Genomic DNA, 26,523 nt, shown 5'->3' with positions numbered 1-26,523 from the left:
TGCCCACAGCGCTGCCGCTGGGCCTTTTCACAAGCTACTTTCTCAGCCTGAAGGAGTGGCCTCCCTCAGTCCCTCGTCTCCCTCTTCCCTTTGCCAGCTGCCTCGGCTGTGCCACGCTGGGTAGGTGCCCTGCCTACGTGCTGCAGTGCACCTTTGTCGGTGTGCAGCAGCAACACACAGTGTTTCCCGACACTCACGACGAGCCCGTAGCTGGCTGAATCCCGACAGCCCTAGGATAGGTGTCGGGTGCGCCAGTTTGTCAACTAAGGAAACCAAGTAGGGGCAGGTAAGTGACTTGGCCAAGCCCACCCAGTGGGAAGGGATAGAGCCAGGTCCAGGCCCGTAGTCACCCCACGGTACTGCCCGGCGGGGAATAGGGGCTGCACACACCATCACCTGGGAGCCCTTCAGATGCGCTAATGCTCAGGCCCACCCACAGCAGGGTGCTGGACTTGCTGGGACCAGCATCGGCACTCTCTAAAGCCCTGGGGGAAGGGACCTCCTGCTTCTGTCTCCTCCACCAGGTCCAGGCAACTTGGGAGCAAAGAACAAGCCATAGCCGTCATTTTATTCCCAGCACGCGGCACATCAGATGGGCTCGATGTGTTGAAAGTGAATGAATGAATGAATGAATGAACAAACGAACGAACGAATGAGCAGATCAGACTTCTCCTGTAAACCAGCCCCAAGCCCCAGGACCTCAGTGTTCGCTTCCTTCCTTCCTGACTCCACACCCTTGCCAGGATCCCAGCACACAAGGCTGCTCTGCTCCGCCCAGGTCCCGCAGTGCAGAGGGGTCGAGAGAGAGGAGGGGCCTGGGGCCAGGACCTGGGGGTCCTAGGCCCTCGGGACCAGCCTCAAGCAGATGCCACAGGAGAGGGGGCAGGAAGAACTGGCACACCGAGTGCCCGGCGTGCGCAGTGCGGAGCGCACCAGAGGACAGGGAGAGCTTGCCAGGGAAGGAAGCTGCTCACACCCACCCGAGTTCCACATGCCACCTGTCGCCAAGAACTGGAGAATCGCTGTTGGAGAGAAGGAATAGGAAGTTACTCTTTCGTGTGATATGTGACTCACGCGGACTTTTTTTATCCTGATCTGTTTAATTTGTTAAATAATCACCGCCTGTGGCCCACCGCATTGATTTTGTTAGGGTCTAACAAAAACCCAGCCCCCCAGCTGGTCTCCTGGCTTCAGTGTCCTGGCCTCCCAGGTCCCACCCTCCACCACTGAGCTCCTGCCTGTGTCCGCCGGCTGTCACTCGTCCACACACATGGATCCACCCTCCCTCTGCTCCATCCTGGTACCCCAGCACAGGACATGGCTCCCCTCGCTCAGCACCGCCAGCCCCAGGAGTCATGGCTGTCCCTCCCATTCTCTCGGCATCCCGTCCCACAGTAAGCTCTGCAGCCAACAGGTCTCTCGAACCTTCTTGGACTCCCCACTTCTTTCCATGCCCACTGCCACCTGGCCCGAGTCACCGGCCTCTCGCTGGGACTCACAGCGCTGGCCCCAGCCGGTCCTGTGGCCAGAGGACCTTTCTGAGATGTTCCTGATTATTTCCTTCAGGAACTTGTCACATTCTGTGATCATTTCATTCACTGTCTTCTTGCTGAATGTCTTTACGCCACTAGAATGTGAACTTGGCCAAGCCAGGCCCCTGGTGGGCCCCTGAGAGACACTTGCGGGTTAGATGCATCCATGAGGACGTGTGACTGATGAGCTGTAGAACCGCAGGCTGTGGGTTCGGGGCCCTGGGCCCGGGGAGGGGAGAGAGAACCACAGGCTGTGGGTTCGGGGCCCTGGGCCTGGGGAGGGGAGGGAGAACCACAGGCTGTGGGTTCTGGGTTCGGGGCCCTGGGCCCGGGGAGGGGAGGGAGAACCGCAGGCTGTGGGTTCTGGGTTCTGTCTGGGCCCAGGAAGGGGAGGGAGAACCACAGGCTGTGGGTTCTGGGTTCTGGGCCCTGGGCCCGGGGAGGGAGAACTGCAGGCTGTGGGTTCTGGGTTCTGTCTGGGCCTGGGGAGAGAGAACCGCAGGCTGTGGGTTCTGGGTTCTGTCTGGGCCTGGGGAGGGAGAACCGCAGGCTGTGGGTTCTGGGTTCTGTCTGGGCCTGGGGAGGGAGAACCGCAGGCTGTGGGTTCTGGGTTCTGGGCCCGGGGAGGGAGGAGAGGAGCCCGCCAGCGGCTGAGGCTCTGTCACCAGGGGCCTGACTGTTGAAAACATTGTTTCCACATTGTATCCCCTTCAGCCTCAAAACCTGGGAACCTCAGGGGACAGCTTCCTCCCCTCAGACCCAGGGTGTGGGGGGGGCTCACCTGTGGCGCAGAGGGAGACCCGCAGCGGGGGGCACAGCATGGCCGCAGCACAGCACAGGTGGCCGGGGGAGACTCCTCACCTCCCACAGAGGCTGTACCTCGGCCTCCGGTCCCTTTTTCTTTGCTCCCCACTCTCCTTTTTCCTACCCAAACTGACAGATTTCACTACACAAATACTTGTCCGGTGCCTACTGCCTGCCAGCCCTGTGTGAGGTGCTGGGGGTGCAGCCGGAAGAAAGCAGAAGACATGTGTACCCTGCAAATGACAGGGAAGCAACCGGTCAGGAAACAGCGAGACGGGAGGGAGGCGCGCCCAGCTCTGGGCTCACTGCTGGGCAGCAGGGAGGGGGCGCGGAGGGCGGGCTAGCCCTGGGGTCCTTGGGGCCCGAGGGCAGGAGGGCAGGAGAGAAAGGGGCGCTGGGGAGGGAGAAGGAATTGGCATGTGTGGGCCAGGCTTGGCTGGACTCTCCTCCCTGCCCACCCCCAGCCACACCGCCCGGAGAGGCCACGGTCCCCATTTCACGGCGACAGTGTGGCTCAGAGGAGTGAAGCCACTCACTCCGGGCGCGTGGGACGTAGCAGGGCAGCAGAGCAAATGCTCTCGCGGGAAGGCGGTGGGGGCTGGAGGCCCCGCCTGCACTGTGCGTGAGGCCTCACGTGGACGTGTTCATCTTCGCGAATCTTGGTCTTACAAATGCCAAGTGGGAAATGCCGACACGGGACGTGGGCTGCCGTGGTCGGGACAGTCCACGCCTCCACCTCCTAAGCAAGGAAGGTGGGGGGTCCACGGGGAGGAGGCTGCCCGGTTCATGTCACAGCCCCCACCGGGCTCTGTGACTCCAGAAAAGGTGAGCTCTGAGTTCAAGTTTCTTCATCTGTGCAGTAGGAATAATGACAGTGCCTACCTCTCAGGGTAGTTGTGTGGATTAAATAAACACATTCCAAATGCTTGGTGAAGAAGACACTGTTTTATGACGGCGACTCCCCAGATCTCTGTAGGTGCACCCTTGAACTAGTTCAACCCGCAGCAAGACTGGCGGGGTCTCCAGGAATCCCTGAACCAGAGGGTCCAGGTCCCCAGGCCCAGCGCCCCCTCCAGGGTGACCAAAGCTCCTCCTCAGCAAGGGGACCTCCCCAGCATGGGTGGGCCTCATTCCATCTTTTGAGGAACGAGTAGAATTAAAGGTTGAATAAGAAAGCATTCTTTCTCTCTGTGGACTGTTTTAGAGCTGGGACATAGGTCCTTGAACTGGGAATTTACACCATTGTCCCCAGCCTACAGATGGCAGATCGAGGGACTCCACAGTCCCGTGAGCCAACCCCTTGAAGTAAATCGGTTCCTAGGTAGGTAGACAGGCAGCTCAAGTGTTGGTTGTTTCTCTGGAGACCCCTCGTGGCAACAGGTGGCGGCAAGTGGCCCGCCCTGGGTCGGGCAGGACGGAGGCCAGCGCGGTTACCAAGCAGGGTCAGCAGGACGCATCGGATTGGCGGGGCCGGAGCTGCGTCTCCTTCCTGTGGGCTCCGGGCGTCCACGCTTCTGGCTCTGGGAGCGAGGGAGACCCAGCAGCACACCCCGAGGGCACTGCGGTCCCGTCCGGACCCCACGGTAAAGCAGTCGACGTCCTTTGGCGGGAGGAGGGTGCTGCGTCCATCTGTGACACACGCAGCGTCTGTGGAGCATCGTGAAGCCGGGTCTGCTGTGCGTCCTGGCAGGAGCCGCCGGGCCTCTGCGGGCAGGGAGGGGTCCCCTGCAGACACGGGTGGGTCACCAGCTCCACCCACCCAGCTCGGAGGTGCCTCGTTCTGCGCTGCTGGAGGACAGGCAGGTCCAAGCCCCGTCCAGACTGCTTGCTGTGACATCGCCAGGGGCAGGGGGCCTGGCCGGTGGGGCGGAGAAGGCAGATGCGATGTGCAGCTCAGGTCGGGAGCCACGCTGGAAGGGGACCTCTCGTCTGTGGAGACAGGTGTTCACTCACCATCCGGGGCCCAGCGTGGAGGGGGTGGCCCCGCTGACAAGCGGAGGGAGCACGTCATCCTCAGAGGGCCAGGCAGGTGCTGGCCTGGCAGGTGGCGGGTGGCAGGGCCCTGCCTGACTCCTGTTTGGGGCTTTCGGGGAGAACCTGGGTCTAGAGGAGCTGGGGTACTGGGAAGCTCTCAGAGCCCGGAGTGGGGTCCAGAGGAACATGGCAGAGAGCCAGCTCCAAGAACCTGGGCCGTGCCCCTCCCCGGGCTCCCTCGGCACCGGGCCTGCTCACTGCACTGTGAGTCTGTCTGCTGTCCCCCGTCGGCCCCCTCAGTGAGGAGTTCCGAGGGGCCGGAGCCATGCTGGGTGCTCGGCACATAGTAAGTGCTCAGCGAACCCGTCCTGAACCAACGCAGACTCGATGGAGTCCCCTGCAGAGCAAACCTGAGCTCCTCGCTGAGGGCCAGCCTGGCCCCGAGCCTGGGCAGGTACCCGGCAGTGAGGTGTGGGCTAAAGGCCTCAGCAGGCCCCGAGTCACAGTTCTCTGGATGGGTTGTTACTGTCCCGGTTTTTAGAGGGAAGAGGACGCAGAAGGGAATCACTTTTGTTTAATCCATAATTAGATAAAAATAAAGTAGCACTTGTTTTAGGGGGCTCAGCAAATGAGTGTGGCTTGCTCCAGTGTTTGATTCGATGCAGTTGTCTCCCCCGGGGAGCGACCGTCAGTGAGTTCGCTGTCCAGAAGAGAGACGTCGCTTATGCCTCCCTCAGCTTCACGCTGGAGCCCGGGCCCCAGAGGCTCCTGCGTCACATGGTCTGGGGCCTGCGGGAGGAGGGGAGGTCTGCAGGGCCTTCTGCAGAACAGGACTGGGGTAGACTGGGACCGGCGTACTGCACAGCCCCGGACAAAGTCAGCGTTACAGTCTGTCCCCACGTCCCAGCCCACTGGCCGCTTGGGTGACGGAGAGGCGGATCCGAACCCGAGCTCTAACTCTGCCGGTTCACACCTGCTAGGAGGTGCAGTCCCAGCCCCGGGGGTCCACCGTAACCCCTCGGGGACCTTCTCTGCTCCCTCCCTTTCGCACTGAAAACAGAAGAACACAGGCGGGTTTTCTTCCGAGGGGAGTTAGGGACGACAGGTGAGATGCACTAGGAAGGGGTGGCAGGTGGGCCAACCGCTCTTCAAGCCCCTTTCCTCTTATTCTTGGGAGAACCTTGGCACAAGTCCCAGCACCCTTTGCAGTTAGGTGTGGCCTCGTGGTTCCCTCCTAGCCACAGAAGTGGGAGGGGCTGCCAGGGCTGAGGCTGGCTCCTCCCACGGCCCTCCGTGGCCACCACGCAGAGCAGCCAGTTGAGAGCCGCTCACACTGGGGGTGTCAGACGTGCCAACTCCCCGTGCAGTTTTCAATCCACATGGAACTTTTGACTCCCCCAAAATGTAACTACTAAGAGCCTACTGTTGACAGGAAGCCTTCTCAATAACATAAACAGTCGATGAACATATATGTTGTGTTATGTGTATTATAGAATGTATTGTAATAAAGCTAGACAGAAGAAAATGTTAAGAAAATCATAAGGAGCCCTGGCCATTTTGGCTCAGCGGTCAGAGCGTCAGCCCGCAGACCAATGAGTCGTGGGTTTGGTTCCAGTCAAGGGCACATAGTAAGTGCTCAGTAAACGTGTCCTGGTGTCCTGGTTGGGGTTATGCGGAAGGCGGCCACTCAATGTGTCCCTTTCATGTCAATGTTTCTCTCTCTCTCTCTCTCCCCCCCTCCCTCTCTCTCCCTCCAACTCTGTCTGAACAAAAATGGAAAAAAGTCCTCGGGTGAGGATTAACAAAAAAGAAAGAAAATCAGCCCTGGACGGTTTAGAGCATCGGCCTGCTGAGAGGCCTGGGTTTGGTTCCCGCTAAGGGCACGTACCTTGGTTGCAGTTTGTCCCCGGCCCTGGTTGGACGTGCAGGTGACGGCCACTCAGTGTGTCCCTTTCACGTCGATGTTTCTCTCTCTCTCTCTCTTCCTCTCTCTCCCTCCCACTCTATCTGAACAAAAAATGGAAAAATATCCTCGGGTGAGGATAAAAAAAAAGAGAGAGAGAGAAAGAAAATCATAAGGAAAATACATTTACAGCACTTTGCGTGGTTATTATTAAAAAAAATCCACATGTAGGTGACCTGTGCTGGTCAAATCCATGTCATCCTGCAACAAGGGTCATCCAAAGAGGAGGCACTCAGTTTGGTCGCTTCCGTGACAAAGGGGGATTTGGAGGTGTCATCGGTGGAGGGAAGGCCGTCGGGGACTAAGGTGGCCACAGTCGAGAGCCTTCGAGCACAGAGGCTGAAAGAGCCGGTGTACAACCCTCCTCTGTTCAGACTCCCCCACAAAGAGGTGGGGACACCCGCCAAGCAAGGTGGCCCAGGAGCCGCGACTGGCAGGATCGGACGCCTCGGGTTGTTGGTGGCCTTTGTCGCACACGGCCGGCCGTGCTGTGACGGCTGGCGGTGGGACGGGCACAGGTCCCTCTGGGCGCTGCGGGGCCCTGCAGACACGCCGTCGCATGAATGCCGAGGGGCCCTGCAGACACGCCGTCGCATGAATGCCGAGGAGAAGAAAGTCTGCAGTCCTCACACGATGCGGTCGCCCTGCCTTTTCCTGTCCCGTTAACTGTGCTGAGTTAGCTGGAGAGCTTCGTTCATCTGCTCAGAATCTTGTGTTTTGTTCCTGAAACAGAGGTACTAGAAGTTCCCATGGTAGAAACTGGATACTTTTCCACAGAAACAATAGAACAGGAGTAGGGCTGTGCCGAGGTCGGACACAGTGTTGATAGAGATGACCAGTGTGTCCGTGAGCGGGGGGACCACCTCACAGTGGGAGGCTGTGGCAGGCGTCTGTAAATCGGTCAGCAGGACAGTGCGTGAACCAGTCGCATTAAGTCTCTAAGCAATGTCTGTGGGGTCCCCTGGGCTGGGGCCAGTGAGCCCCTCTGGCTGAGGGCAGCACTCGGACTGCCCAGAACGTGGCCAGGGGGCTGAAGGAGCGAGGCCCCTGGGACAGGTCAGTGGAGGTGGGCTGCAGGCCACAGGACTCTGGGCACCGTGATGAAACGTTCTGCCCCAGTCAGAGGACTTCAGAACCCTGGGTCACCCGGGGGTCCAACAGGCCCGAAAGCACGATGACATTCACCTTCCCTGGGCCTGCATGTGGCTGGGCCTGGCTTCACCTGAGGCCAGAGGCTGGGATTGTGTACCCCTGGAGTCACAAGAGACCAAACTCAGAGGCCCAAGGCCTTTTTCTTTTTAAATTTTTTTCTTTACTGATTTGTTTTTGTTTTTTTTTAATCCTCACCAGAGGACATTTTTTTGCATTTATCTTCAGATAGAGTGGGTGGGGGGGGGAGCGAGAAACATCTATGTGAGAGAGACACCGAGTGGTTGCCACCCATGTGACCCCAATGGGGTTGGGACACACTGCAACCAAGGTACATGCCCTTAGTAGGAACCAAACCCGGGACTCTCTGATCTGCAGGCCAATGCTCTAACCACTGAGCTAAACCCGCCAGGGCTCTTTATTGAGTTTTAGAGAGAGAGGAAGGGAGAGGGAGAGAAAGAGAAATATCGATGAGAGAGAACATTGACTGGCCGTCTCCTGCATGCTCCCCACTGCGGATCGGGCCCACAACCTGGGCACGTGCCCAGACCTAACCGGTGACCCCTTGGTGCCTGGGTCGACGCTCACCCACTGAGCCCTATCAGCCGGGCCTAAGGCCATCTTGAATTCTCCTCTTCCCCACCAGCCTTTCCAACATTGTCTTTGGGAAACTGAAACACCAGGATCCTCGTAGAGAGGAGGAAACCCAATGACATCACGCTGGAGAAAAGAGACGCGTCACTCCCGCCTCTCTGCTGTGAGTGCCCGTTTCCACCAGGCCGCGGTGGGGCCGGCTGGGCGGGAGGCGCCTGGCCCCGCGCCGATGGGTGTCGCACGGACGGTTAGGCAGAGGGAGCCGGCTCTGTGCGGTCGGCCGCCCAGCACGGGCAGGAACAGTCATGCCGCAGCCACACCCAGCCTCGCGGTGTCGACCTGGTGCTTCCTGCGGCGGCTAAACCTTCAAGGAGAAGAGGACCACGCGAGACCACTTGATTCGGGGCGTCAAGGGGATTTCCTCGGCCCTTCCAGAACGTGGTGACCACAACGGGGATGTCCTGGGAGCACAAGCCTGGAGCTGTGGGTCTGGTTCGATGTTTGTCCAGACGATGATGAGCATGCATGTATAATTTCCAGAGCAGTTTTGCAATGAGACCTTGGCTTCTTTTAAGACCCGGTTTCCTGATATTTAGGCCCGTGGGCTCATGTGATCTGCTCAGCTCCGCGGAGCCAAGAAACCGAGCCAAGGTCCGGGGGGATCTCCAGCCACAGCGAGGAGGAGACGGGGCCCAGTTCACGGGGCTGGGAACTGTCGGGAGGTCCTGGCAGAGGGGACCGCGTGGGCCCGGAGAAGTCCATTCGGGCGGACCCCCCGGCTGGTCTGCGCAGCACGGAGCTGAGCCTGCTGGGGAGGAGCAGCGAGTGTCACGTCCCCTGAGGTGCGCCTTGTGCTTCGGCCGGAACAGGCACAGTCCCTCGAGTGGCCTCTGCAGGACACCCCCCATGCAGGACACTCCCCCATGCAGGACACTCCCCCATGCAGGACACCCCCCCATGCAGGACACCCCCCCATGGAGGACATCCCCCCCATGCAGGACCCCCCCCATGCAGGACACCCCCCATGCAGGACACTCCTCCATGCAGGACACTCCCCCATGCAGGACACTCCCCCATGCAGGACACCCCCCCATGCAGGACACCCCCCCATGGAGGACATCCCCCCCATGCAGGACACCCCCCCATGCAGGACACCCCCCCATGCAGGACAATCCCTCATGCAGGACACTCCCCATGCAGGACACCCCCCCATGCAGGACACCCCCCCATGCAGGAAGCAGACCCTGTGCCTTGGAACCTGACCTAAATCCCCTGTCCCAGCGGCCAAGGCACTGCAGGCTCAGAGCTGGGTGACACCCCTGGCCCACAGGTGGGTCCTGGGCATTGTGACCTCAGCTGCTCCACACAGAGGGGTCACCCTACCCCAGCGTGGCCCATAATCTGCATAGGACAGTGGCCTGGTCACAGGGCCCATCGTGTGGAGGTTGGGAGAAGAACACTCAGGCCTCCTCCATCATGTCGGCCAAGAGGGCAGAACTGAAGAAAAACCTGGTAAAGGAGACAGAGCCGGACCACGGGGCCTCGAGCCCCCGCTGAAGGGAAACGGGTCGGGGTGCGGAGGCCGCTGATGAATTGCCGGCTTCTCTTTCTCTGCTCTGAGCAGGCAGTGGCCAGCCAGCCTGGAGGGAGGGTGGGGGGCTCCTGGCCTGGGCGGGAAGGACAGAGGCCTCCACCGACTGCCGGGCCAGGGCGCACATCACCACACCCTCTGCCGCCGCTGCGGGGTGCCCCTCGCCAGGCCTGCACCAGGCCCACCTCCGAGGGGCATGTCGAAGGCGCACAGCGACTTGACTAGATAAACATGATTATTCCCACCGCCTGACAGATGGGGAAAGGGAGGCCAGAGAGACCTAATCACTTGCCCAGTAGACACAGCCAGGAGGGAGGACAGCTGGGAGTAGGCCTGAGTCTGCGCCCCTGAAATAGACTTACACGGCTTCCTCGGGGCGCCTCCCGCCCGGGGCCCCGCGGCCGGGCAGATGCTCAGAAGGGCTATGGCCGCGTGGCGGAGTCTCCTGGATCGGGTGCTGGGGACCTGTGGGCCGGGGCGGATCGGTGGCACCTCCCCAGTCCTGATCCTGCCAGGCCGAATCCCAACGCCTCTCTCTGCAGAACAAGAATTACAAGGCCGTGTACCTGGAGCTGAAGCCAGAGCCCATCAAAGTAAGACGCTCTCTGGGGGCCACGTTGGCTGCCAGGCCTGAGGGCCGTGGGGAGGTGGCCTGGAGGCAGGGGCATCCGCTGTTGCTGGTGGCCGAGACCTGTCCCAGCGCTGGGGTGCACTGAGAGCCGGGCCAGCTCTCTGCCCTCCTAACATCACACTAACGAGCCAGAGCAAGGCGTAAATAAGGAGGCGTCCATGAGTGTCAGTGCCCTGCAAGAATTAAAATAGGGAGACCTGGGGGGCCGAGAGCCAAGGGGCAGAGCTGAGGCCGGAGGGGAGAGGAGAGGCGAGCTCAGAGAACTGGAGGAGGGAGGGAACCGCTATGTGGCGGGGCCCCGGGAGGGAGGGCCGGACACTCGGGGGATCTTACCTCCCGCTTGTGCTCTCAATACCGTGCTTCTGGTGTCAATCAACAGACCTGTGACTACAAAGGAATTAAACCAGAAGGGCCATTTACCAAACTGGGAGGGACGCGAGAGCTAAAGGTAAGTGTGTGGACCCAGGCAGCAGGCATGGGGTCAGCCCAGTGAAGGGGCGGGGGGGGGGGGGGGACGGACAGCTGAACAGCTTCTGCGGGGGATGAGCGGTGGGCCTCGGGCCTGTGAGTTCCTTCCCTCTGGTTCTTGAGGTTTGTTTCTTTTTACTGTGAAATAATTTCAGGCTTACCGAAAATTTTCAAAATATGGCACAATGAATTTTAATATACCCTTTACCCAGATTCCCCAAATGTTGGCATTTAATCATAGTTCTCTCCCTCTCTCTCTCTTTTTAAAAAAAAATATTTTTTCTTTATTGATTTTAGAGAGGAAGGGAGAGGGAGAGAGAGATAGAAACATCGATAAGAGAGAATATTCATTGGCCGCCTCCTGCATGCCCCCCACTGGGGATCCGGCCCACAACCTGGGCATGTGTCCTGACTGGGAATCGAACTGGCAACCTCTTGGTGCATGGGTCAGTGCTCAACCAGTGAGCTCCCTCTCTCTCATATATGTATATATTCTCTCTCTCACACACACACACACACACACACGTGTGTGTGTGTATATTTCCTGAACCACTGAGAGCATGCTTCTCTCAAATTTCAGGGTAAATTTCCTAAAAACAAGAACACTCTCAATGACCACAGTAAAATGATCAAAACATCAAAATCAGAAATTAACATGGACACAATGCTCGTCTACTGCCCTTACTCTAATTTCAACAGTGATCCCACTAATGTCTTTCACAACGAAAGAAAAAACAGCCTATTGTCTGGGACCCAACCTGGGATGACAGGTTGAGAGGAGGTTCCGCCTGTCCTCAGCCCCCCGTCACCGGGAGCAGTTCTTCAGCCTCCTGGGCACGGACATTTGTGAGGCGCACAGACCATGTCTTTGTAGACTTGACCCCAGTCTGGTTGTCTGTGCATTTTCGGCAGTCCCGTCCCAGAAGTATCAGAGGCACACGGTGTCTGGAGGTCCCACTCTCCTGTTTTCTTTTAATATGTTTTTATTGATTTCAGAGAGAGGAAGGGAGACAGAGCGAGAGAGAGAGAAACATCGATGAGAAACATCAGTCCGCGGCCTCCTTCACGCTCCCTGCCGGGGATGGAACCCGCGACCCTGGCATGTGCCCTGACCTGGAATGGAGCCGGTGACCTCCTGGTGCACGGGGCAACGCTCAGTCCACTGAGCCACACTGTCTGGGCTTTCCTGTTGTTTTCTTCAATATGTTTTCATTGATATTTTAGAGAGAGAGGAAGGGAGAGAGAGACAGAAACATCGATGCGAGAAGCGTCAATGGGCTGCCTCCTGCACGCCCCCTACTGGGGATCCAGCCCACCACCCAGGCCTGTGCCCTGACCGGCAATCGAACCCAGACCTCTCAGTTCATGAGATGACACGCCATCCACTGAGCCACGCCAGGCAGGCTCTCCTGTTAGCAGCATCTTTTGTTCTCTCCTCCCTGCCGGCAGGTGTCTCTGCCCCTCCTCTGTCCGTGCCCGGGACTTTCCCTTCCATCCAAGGTGTGTCTTCACTCCTCCCCCCAATTTTGTTTCCGCAGAATGATCTCAGGGAGGTGAGGGAAGAGCTCAAGGAAAAAATGGAGGAGATAAAACAGGTAAGGGATGAGAGAGACTTTTCAGACCTTGAAGGTAAAGGGCAGCTCCCAGGGAGGTGTGGTGCCTCACTTTGAGCAGTGACAGAAATCAGGAATCGCGTGGACAAAGCAGTCCAAGGAGCTCAGCCTGAATCGCTGGAGCATTTAGGCCACTTAGGAGCATTTAAGGCCACTTAGGATGTCTGTCTGTCTGATGCTCAGCCCAGTGTTGAATGATAAGGACTCTCAACGGTGTCTTCTGGAGAAGGTTGGGAGATACCTACAGCTCCAGTGACAGAGAGGGGCGCACTGGAATTGGGGGCAGTCAGGGACCAGTTCAGTTCTTCCTACCCACCTCCCCGAGCAAGCTGCGGAGCAAGACCTCTCCTGGTTTCTGTGATGGAACCACCGGAAGCACCCCGAAAGCACCCTCCTGCAGGAGGGGCATGCTCAGGGGGGTGTCACTGAAACTGGTCCGCGCTCCACACGGCAGTCACCAGACTAAGTTGTGTCGACGCTGGTGGTGGTGCTGACTTCATGGTGCCTACTGACCCCTTGGAGGAAACTGGCTTCTTTTTTTTTTATCCTCACCCGAGGACATTTTTGCATTTATCTTCAGGTGGAGCGGGAGGGAGGGAGGGAGGAAGAGAGAGAGAGAAACATCGATGTGAGAGAGACACATTGAGTGGCTGCCACCCACACCCCCAACAGGGACTGGGGACGAACTGCAACAGAGGTGCATGCCCTTAGCGGGAACTGAACCCGAGACTCTCTGGTCGGCGGGCCAGTGTTCCAGCCGCTGAGCCACACCGGCCACGGCGGAACGTGCTCTAATGAGCCATTACTAGTGGGTTCCCGGAGCTCCCTCCAGCAGAGCAGCTGCTGCCCTTTGCTTAAAAGGCCCCAGAGATGACTCCACAATCAGTAATATGCTCTGTGCCTCTCTTCCTTGTTAGATAAAAGATGTAATGGACAAGGATTTTGATAAACTCCAGGAATTCGTGGAGATTATGAAGGTAAGCATTTTCCAAGTGCCTTCCATGGGCCGGTACCATGTAGGATCTGTGGGAGGAGACACCAGCCCCCGCCCCAAACTCTATTGCAAGGAAGAATGACCACGTAAGTAACAAGGTGAATGATAACTGGATATCAGTTGGTTAAGAATTTAGAGGAGGGTCCTGGCTGGTTCGGCTCAGTGGTTGGAGCATCGGCCTGTGGTCCAGAGAGACCCGGGTTCGGTTCCCGCTAAGGGCACGTACCTCGGTTGCAGTTTGTCCCCAGCCCTGGTTGGGTCATGTGGGTGGCAGCCACTCAATGTGTCCCTTTCACATCGATGTTTCTCTCTCTCTTCCTCTCTCTCCCTCCCACTCTATCTGAACAAAAAATGTCCTCGGGTGAGGATTAAAAAAAAAAAAAGAAAACAGCCCAGGTCCCATTTCGATGAGACTTGCAACCTTGGGTTTTTCTCACCTTCTCCAGGTGGAAGTTTTGAGAGCCATCGATGCGGAAGCATCATAGGCAAAAGCAGATATCTGTAAATTTTCAAGCGCTGTAACTACCCCTATTAGATATTATCATTCATAATAAAGCCACCATCCTCAGATTAAGGCGGTACAGCCCAAGGGTAACCAGCGTGGACCACCCTGTCACAGCCTCCACCCTGTCACAGCCTCCTCCCTGTCAGCCTCCGCCCTGTCACAGCCTCCGCCCTGTCACAGCCTATGCCCAGGCCCGGGCCCAGATGGACAGGTGGTCACAGTGCTTAAAGCGCTCACTGTGATGCTCGCCCCTGCATGAGAACCAGGCCTTGGCACATCCGCCACAGGTGCTCCCTGTGGCTGCCCATTGGAACCCTGACATGCGGCTCTGACGGCCCCCTTGTCCCCATAACAATCACGTCGACCTCTTGCGATGAGGTCCAGGGTCGGCAGGTCTTAAAGATCCCCAGGTGATTCCATTGTGCACGCCAGTCCGGGAACCCCAGCTCTATAAAACTGAAAATATGATGAAGATGGATTTTTTTAAAGGTTAGTGGGAAGGAAAGGATTGTGTACTATTAACATTGCTTGAAGATATGAAGAAAAACTCAATGTCGTTAACTCTGTTAACTGAGTCTACAAAGTGAATTTAAATACTAAAAACCAATAAGAAGAAAGTGTATAGAAGTATTTAAAAGCTAGATGCTCTAAGCATAAATGCAATGGAAGAAATCACAGAGGAAATATCGATATATTTAACAATATAAAAAAATTTGGCCATGGCCGGTTTGGCTCAGCGGTTGGAGCATTGCCCTACAGACCAGAGAGTTCCGGGTTCGGTTCCCGCTAGGGGCACGTACCAAAAAATAAAAAAAAATAAAAATAAATAACTTTGGAAAATATAACAGAAGCACCATTAACAATTAAGAAGCACACAACAGTTTTGGATAAACAATTTTTTTTCATGAATATGATAGACATAGACAAATATTTTTTATCTGTAACATATAAAGCTCACACAAATTTGTAAGAACCAAATAGAAAACTGGCAAAATTGTAGGAACACAATCCACAGAAGAGAATATAGCTAAGAAGCAGTAAATATTAAGAGTTTACCTCAGGAGTAATCAAACAATGCAAATGCAATGACCGGATGTCACATTCAAATAAGCGAAGTTTTCATTTACGACAGTTACAGACTAAGACAGGAATGCTCTCTGTGCTCAGAGTCCCAGTGTGTACAAAACTGAACAGGACTAGGCTATAGGTATCAAAAAGTATTCAAACCCCTTGACTTATCAATTCCACTTCTCAGAATTTAACCTCTGAGAATAATCACAAGTACCAGCATGGATGGATGGATGGATAAATGGATGGATATGTATTCATGTAATAGCAAAAATTAGGAAATAACCACAATTTTAACAGTAGAGAAATAGCCAATTAAGTTATGGCATATCCATATGATGAAAATGAGGAACCATTAGCAGGAGTGTTTAGAAAAAAATGCTTACATGGACACGGACAACAAAACTGGGTACGGGGTCAGGGGATAGGGAGGAGGGTGTCAATGGGGAAAAAGGAGAAACATCTGTCACAAAAATAAATTAATAATAAAAAAAGGAAAGAATGCTTATAATCAGAAGTAAACAGTGCAAGATACAAGTAATGTGTAGAGGCTGAGCTCAGCTACACGGAAAAATAATAGGTAAATGGAACATACAGAAAAAAGACTAGAAAGAAATATAGCAGAAGGGTTAGTGTTATTTCCAGGTGATGATCTTATCTCTCTTATATTGCTCTGCGGTACCCAGATTGTCTGCAGAGGGCAAGTGCTGTCTGCAGTACAGTGCCGACAGCGTTCTCGGTGGGTAGGACTGGGCACGCCAGGCACCAAGGACCCTCTTTTGGGCGTGGGCACGGTTTGCGCACAGCGTGGAGGCAGGAGGAACACGAAGTGTACACGGTCGGTGGGGAGATCTGTCGTAAAAGTGCGATCGTGTGGGGAAATAGCAATGACACGGAAGGTCACGGAGGCTGCGGGTAATGAGGCTTCTGAGAGCCGGCAGACAGGCTGGGACTGGGCTGTGTAAGCGCTAAGGGGCCTCTGGGGGTTCTGAGTCGGGGAACATGCCAGGCGCAGCATTTCAGAGAGCGGGCCGGCAGCTGTTGGCAAGGTGGCCGGGCCCCGGGGAGCCGGAGGGGTCGTCCGCAGCAGACGGATCACAGGAAGCTGCGTCCGCTCAAGGTGAAGCGAGCCGGCCAGGTGTGGGGACAGAAGGAGAGGGTGAGCCTGGAAGACGCCTGGAAGGGACTCTGACGTTCCCGGTGACAGATCCCGTACAGAGCACGGAGAGGCACACATCCACGATGACTCCCAAGTCTTCTGTGTCATGGGAAGAAAGTGGCGACAGTGACCATGTGGCAGGGACATGGAACTCATTTAGAAGAGAAAACAAGGTCAGCTGGGGACACGGGTAGTTCGAAGCGACGCTGAGACTTGTAAGAATGCGCGATGTTTGACTGATTCTTTGGACCCAGAGGAAATTTTTACTTCAAGGCTATTTTGACTCTACTTATGAATACAGATATTTGATTCGAAATGTGTACTAACATTTAAAAATGCCTTTCAAGAAAGTATGTTTTGCCCTGGCCGGTTTGGCTCAGCGGTTAGAGCATCGGCCTGTGGTCCAGAGAGACCCGGGTTCGGTTCCCGCTAAGGGCATGTACCTCGGTTGCAGTTTGTCCCCAGCCCTGGTTGGGTTGTGCGGGTGGCAGCCACTTGATGTGTCCCTTTCACGTCGATGTTTCTCTCTCTCTCTCTCTTCCTCTCTCTCCCTCCCTCTCTATCTGAACAAGGAGTAAAAAAAAAAAGTATGTCTTCACCCAGAGAGTATACTTTCTTGATCAAGTTTTTACCACAGTTCAGTCAACTGTTTCTGAAACTTCTATTTTTTAATTAAAATTGTTTGCCTCAGAGCAAATTATTATTTTATTTAATTATTATTATATTTTAATCCTCACCCGAGGATATTTTTACATTTATCTTCAGACAGAGAGGGAGGGAGGGAGGGAGGGAGGGAGGGAGGGAGGGAGGGAGGGAGGAACATTGATGTGAGAGGGACACATTGACAGGTTGCCTCCTGCAGGACCCCGACCAGGGCCGGGGAGGAACTGCAACTGAGGTACGTGCCCTTGACCAGAATCGAACCCAGGACTCTCTGGTCCACAGGCCAACGCTCTAACCACTGAGCCAAACTGGCCAGGGCAGAGCAAATTATCTTTAGTGTACATTTTATAATGTGTGATCCAACCCTGATATATCCATCACAAGTATTGTCTCCGATAACATCTGCCATCCGAGGGTTTCTCTGTGGCCACCGTCCCTGCCCAGTTGTCCAGGTCACACGCACAGGTCCCAGCCGTGCTGAGGGCTGCCACCTGTTGGCTGCTGGTGAGCGGAACGTGGGAGGGGCCTCTCAGCGGCTGTCGGTTCTACGTTGTGTTGTCCATTTCCGCCAGCACCTGGGCAAAAGATGGAGCAAACACACAGGCTCTGGGTCCAAACATTGGGGTCAAAGTGTCTTCGGGGGGGGGTCACACGATTTGTATTCCTGGTTCTGTCATTTTATAGTCATTGAACCGAAGCAGCGAATGGCTTCATCCCAGTGTGAGTTCAGGTGAAACAGTTCCTGCCTCTGGCTCACCTGGAGACTCTGACAAGCCCGATGACGCCCCTGCGCTCAGCATCCTCATGGAATGGGGAGGGGGGAGGGGAGGTGACCCGTGTCCGGTCACCCATGGCCGCTCACCCAAGGCCAGGGACGATTCTGAGGAGGGAAGATGCTGAGGTGTGGTCTCTGAGAGGGTGCAGGGGGCAGGGGAAAGGACCTTCGAAAGCCCTTCACGGTGGACAGTCCAGCTGTGACTTCTCTCTTGAAGGAAATGCAGAAGGATATGGATGAGAAGATGGATGTTTTAATAAATATACAGAAAAACACCAAGCTGTAAGTATAGCCTGCACCCCTCTCTCCTCATCCCTAACGTGCCCCCCACTTTGCTAAATGTCCTCGGGGTTCAGAGGACTCAGGCCCTTCAAGGAGCTGGCCTGCTCTCTCAGGCCCCAGCGGCTTGGAGTCAAGGCCTCCACAGCTGCCCACGCTCTGGTTACCCCCTTGTCATGTGGGGACTTGTCCCCCAACTCCGCCCTCCCTGACTCCCCAGTCCCCTGAGAAGAGCAAAGGAGCACCCCGAATTCAGGCTCGGAAAGCCAGACGCAGACTCCCAGCTCCGGCTCAGGAAACTGGACGGCGCGGAGGGGGCGGCGCTGTCCGCTCACAGGAAGAACGTGGCCCTGCAGAAACTCAAGAGGGACCCGCTGGACTCCCTCCATCAGTGTGGGGCCTGCTGTGTAAGTGAAGCCCACCCCCACCCGCCGCGAGCTGCACCCCTGGGCTCCTGAACCCCTCTCCTCCCCGTTGTACCCCTCTGCAGGCCCCGGGGACCCTGAGCCTGGACCCCTCCCCAGGGTCTTGCCCTCCAGGCCTGGGGAGCTCCTAAGTCACGACCGCGTAGGTAGGACTGAGCCCTGGACGTGCCTGCCCCCAGCGCCCTGTATTGTTCTGTCCTGTCCTATAGCCAAACCTGACGAGGTGCCCAGCAGTCTGGCCATCTTGGACCAGGGAAAAATGATCTTTCTCGTGCCGTTTCTGTCCTCTGCAGGAGAAATGTATGTTGTGTGCCCTAAAGAACAGCTACAGTCGGGGGTAGGTAGACCCCTGCGAGATGTGCCCCGCCACCCCGAAGGCAGCGGCTCGGGCTGCGCGCCCATCAGACCTTAGCTGTGCTCCTGCCCCCTCCCCGCCCCCGGTCTTAGGGCCGCGGCACCAGGAAGGAGGACGGGGTGGCCCAGCCTGAGGCTCCAGGAGGGGGTGCCCGCCAGCTGCTGCCTTGACCTTGCCTGAGGTCCCGCCTCTCTCCCGTCCAGCAGGAGACTTCCACACCAGGCCTGGGCACCCTCCTCGCCCTTGGCATCTGGAGCTGCGTTCTGACCTTCCTGTACTTCAACCTGTGCGCGATCGAAGACAACATCCTTCCGACTTAGTGCCGCGCGGAACCCGCCAGAGCTCCGGGTCCTCCTTCCCACTCCCCGGCTGCACGCTCCCACACTGCCTGCCCCAGGCCCCCCTCCACCCGGATTAAATCCTCACCGGAAGCCCAAGGGGGTGCGCGAGACTGAACGCGCAGAGTGTCACTTCCTTTGTTCTGAGTCGGCGTGGTTCTCACTCCAACCCCTTCCTGCTTCCTGGTGGACGAGTGGCAGAGTCTGTCTTGGTCACCCTCAGGGTCATCCCCAGGGTCATCCCCCCTCCCAACTGTTTGCCTCCGCTCAACCTCCTCCTGCAAAGACCCAGGTCAGAAGAGAGGGGAGGCCCTGAAGACAGCAGACGCCTGTCTCTGCGGGCGCAGGAGGCCCCACCCTGCTCTGTCCACCTGCCCCCCCACGTTCTTGGCTCCTGCATTGTGTGTATGGGGGGAGGGCAGAGTTTGGGGTAATAAGGGGAACCCCAGGCCCAGGGTCTGGCATGCAGGAGGACTCAGGACCCGGCGCTCAGTGGTCCCCTTGGGCTCTGAGGGGACCCTCCTTACCCTCTGGCAGGTTTCCTCTGTCCTCCCCCCCAAAGGACACAGACCCCTGCAGAAGCCTTGAACTTAGGCCATTGCGAGGTGAGGATGAGCCGGGACCTCCGTCCCTGCACTCTGTCCTGCCCAACCCTCTGCCTCGGGGGAGGTGAGGCTCGGCTGCTAGTTCGGAGTGAGAGCAGGGAAAGGTACGGAGAAAGCAGGATTTCGGTGAACTGTCCTCCGTGGTGTGATTTTGGCTCCGGTTTGGTGGAGGAGAAACCCAGGGAGTTCCTATTTCATTTCACAGCGGCTCTTGCCTGTTTCATCTCTTTGCCAAGTCGGCTGCTTCGCCTTGTAGACAGTCTAGTAAATAACTGGTCCAGCGTTTCACGGCTAATAGCAACGAGCGATGGATCGGGTGCTTTGATCTACGTTTAAACAACAAAACAAAAGGAAACACAGGCCTTGCCTCGAGGAGCTCACCGCTTTAAAGGGGATGGTTACGCGTGTACCGAACGCGGGGCCCAAGAAATACGAGCAATGGCCCCACGCGCGTGGTGGAGGCCGGCCCGGCCGGTGGGGAGGCGCACAGCCCTGGGCTGTGCCAGATCACCGCACCCCTGATGGGCCACACAGGATGGGTCCCTCCGGGTGCCATCCGGGCGCCTGCAGGCTCTCAGGGGGCCTGTTTCCTGGCCTTTGCAGCTTCCAGAGGCTGCCCGCCTCTCGTCTCCGGCCTCTCCATCTTCCAAACCAGCCGCGGCCAGTCGGGTCTTTCTCACCCGGCATCACTCTCGGCCTGGCTCTCCCTCTGCCCCCCGCACCCACTGCTAGGCCTTTGTGACTGCTTGGGGCCACCTGAACACGGATCGTCCCCTTGCGTTGAGGTCAGTTGATCAGACTTCTTTCCCCGCCGTGTAACAACCTATTCACAGGTTCTGAAACGCCAGGCACCGCTCTGGCCGGTTTGGCTCAGCGGTTAGAGCGTCGGCCTGCGGTCCAGAGAGACCCAGGTTCAGTTCCCGTGAAAGGTGTGTACCTCGGTTGCAGTTTGTCCCTGGCCCTGGTTGGGGTCCTGTGGTGGCAACCAGACAATGTGTCTCTCTCACATCGATATTTCTCTCTCTCTCTCTCTCTTTCTCCCTCTCTGTCTGAAGATAAATGCAAGAAAGAAAATGTCCTCAGATGAGGATAAAAAATAAAATGAAAAATAAAACGTCGGGCATCTTTAGAGGTGGTTATTCTGCCTGTCACAGGGGACTCCCCAGAGGCTGTCCCTCGACTACCAAACCCCCAAACCATTGGAAACACGTCATTGTTCAGCTCTGTGCTGTGGTGGTTTTCAAATAGCACCACAAATTCACTGAAACTCTTTCAAGAGGAACCTACATCCCCGGGGCGGGAGTGAGAGCCAGACAGGGTGACTGGCTTCTAAGGAACAGAACTCGGCAGAAGTGATGCTGTGTGACTTCCGAGACCATGTCATGAGAGATCTGGGACTGCTCTGTCTTGCTCTCTCTCGGGCACCCATTCAAGGGGAAATCTGCCTGGGCAGCTTGGCTTGGACCCCACCTTGGTCTGACCCACGGGTTCCGTGCACAAAGAGGCGGGGGCATGTGGGCTGGGGAGACACGCCAAGGCCCTGCACGCAGGCAGGAATAGCATCTTTGGCAGCAGAGCCCAGAGTAAGCACGATTCCGTTCCAGACGAGGGCGGCCCCGCAGGGAAAGCGAGGCTCACCAGCAAAGTGGCCCTTGTGCAGCGTCAGCAGGGAGGACGGGCTGCGGCTCCCTGAGGTCCGTTCCCAAGGACAGATGGGACAGCTGTTTGACGGCGGAGAGACCTGTCCCCTCGACACCCTCACCCGTCCTTCTGTTGCCTCCGGGTTGGACGTGGAGCTGGGGCCCGGGGGAGCCGGGGAAGGGTCAAGGACCAGGGACGGCAGAGATGTCGCCAGCCGTCCTCAGGCTTGACAAGCGCTGCGGACTCACCGGCACGGGGGAGGCTCCGCTGCAGCTCAGCCAGCAGCTCTGCTTCCCCGATGACCTTGTCTTAGCTCCTAAAGCTGCATCTGCTTAAGCAGGAGAACACGTCGGGGACAATGTGCCCCAAAATCAAGTCTCAAGAGCCCCCATCAAGTCCCCCTGATCTCAGGAGCCAGCCTGAATACAGGTCGCAGTCACAGAGCTACGTCTGCAGACGTGATGTGGGGTGGGAATCTGGGTAGGCAGGAGACTTCTCTCGAGACCCCCCACCCCTTGCAAGCCTGTCTGGCCCTGGAGGGACCCAGGTGGGGGGTCCCCTCCTGGCACTTGGGACCCGCACTCCCGGAGGGGTCAAGAGAAGCCCCAGGGGAGGCAGCAGAAGTCCAGGCAACAAACATTTCCTGGGCACCCGCCAAGTGCAGGGCTCCCCTCCCTGCTGAGGATGAAGGTGAAGACTACTCCGTGCTCTTCGGAAACCACACGCTGCACAGAGAGGAGAGACGAGCGGGGTGCACCCGGGGCAGCTGGGAAAACGTCTCTAAATGGCAAGTGGCCACGTCCCTGAAGAGCAGGGCAGAGGCGGGGGCAGAGGCGGGCCAGCGGGTGCCGGGGCTTCAGGGAGGTGAGGGAGCGAGGTGAAGGCACAGGGCTGGGGAAAACATCAGAGACCTCAGACCAGACCAGACACGCAAGGTCTTGAATACCAGGTCGAGTTCGGACGCGACCCTGTAGGCACGGGGCAGGATTGTAGAGCAGGGGAGGGCGCTGCAGAGGTAAGCAGTGGTTGAGGACCACGTAGCTGGAAGCGGGGTGCACGGCGGAAAGCAATGGTTGAGGACCACGTACCTGGAAGCGGGGTGCACGGCGGATTCCAGGGCAGAAGAAACCACTGGAGTCGGGGGACGTGGTTAAGGATCCAGGTGCTAAGAACCTGGATCAGGGTGTGTATGGGAATTGGGGGAGTCAGGCATGGACACTGGAGATGCCATAAAGACTTCATGGGAGCTGGCAGCTCATGAGCCACAGGAGGGACAGAGAACGTCACGCTTGAATGACGAAGTGGTACCAGTGTCAGAAATAGGCAGTGTTAGCCGTGCACGCCCGTGTCCAGGGTCAGCGTAGGGGGCAGTAAACGCAGTCTGTGTGGTCCATCCTTACGCAACTCGCATCTTCTTCTGTCACCCTCCGCTCTTCCAGAAGAGGTCCCTCGAGCCACCAAAGGTGTGCGCAGAGGAAGAGCCAGCGAGCCCAGGGAGCTGGTGCTTCCTCTAGGGGTGCCCTCGTGGGGAAGGGGGTTCCACTCCCTGCATCTCTTCCGCCACAGGCACTATTCCTGTCCTGTGTACGGAGCCTCTTGGGGGCTGTCACCCCAACCTAGGCCCCCACTTCTTTGTGCTGTAGACCCAGTGGATCAGACCAAGGGGCATACCCAAACCAACTTGCTAAGGTTTGTTCCCCTGGGGATTCGGAATTGGAATTTGGTGAGACCGAGCTGGCCCCCAGAACTGAGGCCGGACACCGGGAGCTAGAGAGGCTTCGGCCACATTGGCTGAAGAAGCAGAGACAATGGCTCTGCGGAGAAAGCCAACCGGTCAGCAGAGTCGGGCATGAGGTGGGGCAGCCGGGAGAAGTGTGACCCACGCGGTTCGGAGCGGGGCTGTGGCTTTCTGTGACCACCAAATAACTGAACTGGGGAGTCTCGGGGTGGTCTGATCCCATCTGCTCCATTTGCTGAGATCCTGGGGCTCAGAGGCGTGCAGGGAGGTGCCCTCTGCCACACAGCCATTTGGAAGCAAAGCCAGGCCCCGAAGCCAGGTGTCTGACTCTGGGCCCAGTGCCCTTTGCCACCTCTGCTCCGTGGCTCTGTGGAGCCCGTGGCACTTCCCAGGGGAAGGAGGTGAGGAGGAGCACAGACCTCAGGTCAGGGTGTGGCCACAGGCAAGTGGCTTCACCTTTCTGAGACTCAGTGTTGGTGTTTCCATCTGCAGCCTGGGGATCACAGAGGGGTGGTGAGGGGTGAGTGAGCGTTTCCGCAGAGGAATTCAGGTTGTTTGTTTTGATGCCATGACAACCGTGCTGATGAGGTCGGAAGTGCCTCCTAGATTCAAAGGCCTTGGGTTCTCAGGTTCCTAGCCCCAGGACCAGCCCCAGGACCAGCCCCAGTCAGAGCCAGGCATGCCATGAAATGGATGTTGCTCTACCTTAAGAAAAACAAATGACCTGTGACTGTTTTGATAGGAGGAAGGGTGTGCACATTAAGAAATCAAACAATAGGAAAATGCACAGAAGGTTTGGGGGTTGGGACTGACTATTCCTGAGGGCAGAATGGGCCCCTCGTGACACAGCACCTCACTCCTGCCAGCTCAGAGACCCACTCCCACAGGGTGCGGGCAGCCGGCTCTCCCCAGCCCACCCACGGATAACAGGTGCTGCAGCCCAGGCCCTGACCCAAGCAGTCACCAGAGAAACACGAGGCTGAGTCATTTGGCAGCGATCAGGTGGGCAGGGCTGGGCCCCGGAGGAGGCCAGGCTGTGTCATCCATCGGGTCACTGCCATGGGCTCTGTCTCAAAATCCACTCACAGCCCCAGAAGGTGGGGGGATGGGCTTAGGCATCCACCACCACACCGGGGTGGGGGTGGGGCAGGGGGGGCACGCTGACTGCCTCCAGAGGCCCCGTTGCCTTTCTATTCCGAGCCTTCAGTGTTTCCGAGGTGATTTACCTCCTGCATGTGTGATCAAGGTGACCTCCGGAACTTCCGTTTATATTAAAATGCAACCAGACCAAGTTCGGTGTCAGAGCTGACATTACGCAGCGAGCGTGGAAGCGACCGTCACAGGACAGGGCCCAGAGGTGCAGGAGGCCCTCAGCAGGTGATGGCGCAGCGGGTAGGGTGGGGGCTCTGTCCATCTGAGACTTTCACGTTGAGACCAGCTTTTACAAGTGGTGACAAAGAAGGGTTTGTTTTGCTTTTTATGGGTGAGGAGCGTGTGGGGAGATGAGCGGCTCTGGGATGAGCCCGCTTAGCAGTGTGGTGAGACCTGTCCGAGGCCTGAAGAGAGGAGAATCACAGGCGCCGCAGTTGCCACTACAGGGTGCTCGGCCTCGAGCCATTTGTAACACACGCGTGGAAATCGGGAGTGACATGCGCCGACACCAGCTGGGGAATACGACGTGGCCCCCCAGAAGCTGGAATGCTCGACTGTCGAGAATAGCATCTTGTTGAAATATATTTAATGCCTCAGGAGATGTTGATGATATAATGTTAAATGGGGGAAAAGGCAAACTATGAAAGAGGCTTAGAGTATAAACCCACCCTTGGCAAACAGGTGCACAGAGGCACGCGTGGGCTGGAAAGGGAGAGACACACGAATAAGAGGCGTGGTTTTCTCTCTGTGGTAGGCTGATGGCAGACGTTTCGGTCACTCTGTGCTTATCTATCACTGCTAATGTTTCTACAATGGCTATGTATTATTTGTAAAATAAAAAACAATTCGGTTTCTTTCAAGGAAGAGCTAGACCACCCAGGAAGGACCCTTCGGAATGGAGACACGGTCGGTTAAGATCTCCTACAAAGTCTTCTGATGGAAAGCACCTTGACCTTCCTGTTTCCTGGGAATGACCCGCGAAGTCACGCTCTGTCCACGTGTTCATCCAGACGAAGGGGGCGAGTGGACTCCGTTAAAGGGAATAGGAACCATTAAAATGGCTTTATGTTTATGGCCATGAGTGGCGCTGACTCAGTATGTATCTTCCCATCACTTCCCCGGATCTCTCCACCCCACCCCTCTCCTGGATGATTACAGTGGCCTTGGAGTGTAGCAGGAGGCCCCCGCCGTCTATTCTCAACAAGCCAAAACTGTCCCTTTAAAATATTACTTAGGTCATGTCGCTCTTATGCAGAACTTTCCGGTGTTTTCCCATTTCCTTCAGAGCCAAAGTCAAAGTCAGTGGAACGCAAGGCCCCTACAGAACCTGCCACTGCCCCCCCCCCACATCCTTCCCCCCTCACTTCCTGGGCTCGGCCACACTGGTTCCCAGCTCTTCACACGTGTACACTCTTGCCCAGGGCCTTTGCACTTATAATGTTCCCTGCCATTCCCTCAGCTCCCCCACCTCACAATTACCTCCTCAGACACTCTCCCTACCCCCACCCCATGTTCCTTATCACCTTTCCTCTGCTGTATTTTTCTCTCCAGCACACTTATCATCAACTTCCATGCCATGTACTTGACTTGTCATGGTCCGTGTCTTTCTGCCGGATGGCAGACACAGGAAGGTAAAGAGAGTTGGCATATCCAGGGCCCTGCAGGCTGGGCCAGGGGCCTTCCTTACCTGTGCTGTTTTGTGTTATTCTTACAAAAACCTATGGAGTCATTCGTCCCTCATTCTACAACATCATTCTGTCACTCTCCCCGTTTTACGCAGTACCCAGCAGGCTCGGAGAGAGACGTAACGAGCCATCTGTCCAGGCCACAGAGCGAGAGGCAGAGTGGGGCCCGGACCTGAGCGTTCTGAATGCAGAACCCATCTCCTCTACACCCTTGCTTCTCACGGTGTGGACCCCAGACCGGCAGCATCAGTACCATCTGGGAAATGGCTAGAAATGCAGAGTTTCAGGCTACACCCAGACCTGCTGAACCACAGTGAGCATTTTAGTAAAACTTCCCAAGTGACCCCAGTGCCCACGGAAGTCTGAGAAGCTCGGTGCTATGCTATGCATATGGAACATGGGGCCTCCCTCTGAACCAGGGGCTGCCCGCAGGCTGGGTGGGTTCGGCCTTGGGTTCTGTGCCCAAATAGGTTGTAGCCCTGCCCGCTCTCCCCACACCCCGGAGCTCCTCTGTATCTGATCGGTGCAGCCGGCTAAGCTGTTGGCCCCCCAGTTCCGCTGCCCCGCGGGCCCGGGGGGAGAGCCGTTCCCCGCTGGTCAGTGAAGCTCGGCGCCAGCCTCTGTCCAGGAGGCAGACCCGTTGTGGACACAGCCGCCTCTCCTCGGAGGAAAGTCTTAGTTCTCGTAGGCGAACCGGACCTCTTCTTCTCCAGAGCCTGTGAGGAGACCCGCCGGCACCCCAGGGGCAGCGCTGAGCCGTGACTGAAGTTGCCTCCACTTGACCCGAGCACTCAGGTCGGGGTGTTGTTAAAACACAAAACA

At 56.9% G+C, this 26,523-nt stretch overlaps 1 protein-coding gene across 1 annotated transcript; it reads left to right on the top strand.

Moving 5' to 3' along the window:
- Positions 1–9,492: 9,492 nt before the first annotated feature.
- Positions 9,493–18,809, top strand: TEX35 (testis expressed 35). The gene is made up of 9 exons (XM_036273493.1): positions 9,493–9,528; positions 10,150–10,200; positions 10,618–10,686; positions 12,245–12,301; positions 13,237–13,296; positions 17,701–17,765; positions 17,983–18,169; positions 18,481–18,524; positions 18,749–18,809. Exons 1-9 carry the CDS (start codon positions 9,493–9,495, stop codon positions 18,807–18,809), a joined length of 630 nt encoding a protein of 209 aa, XP_036129386.1.
- The last annotated feature ends 7,714 nt before the right edge of the window (positions 18,810–26,523 follow it).

This window comes from Molossus molossus, unplaced genomic scaffold, assembly GCF_014108415.1.
Source record: "Molossus molossus isolate mMolMol1 unplaced genomic scaffold, mMolMol1.p scaffold_m16_p_20, whole genome shotgun sequence".
Taxonomy (NCBI): Eukaryota; Metazoa; Chordata; class Mammalia; order Chiroptera; family Molossidae; genus Molossus; species Molossus molossus.
Note: the sequence above shows the minus strand (reverse complement) of the source record. Positions and strands in the feature narration are given on the sequence as shown.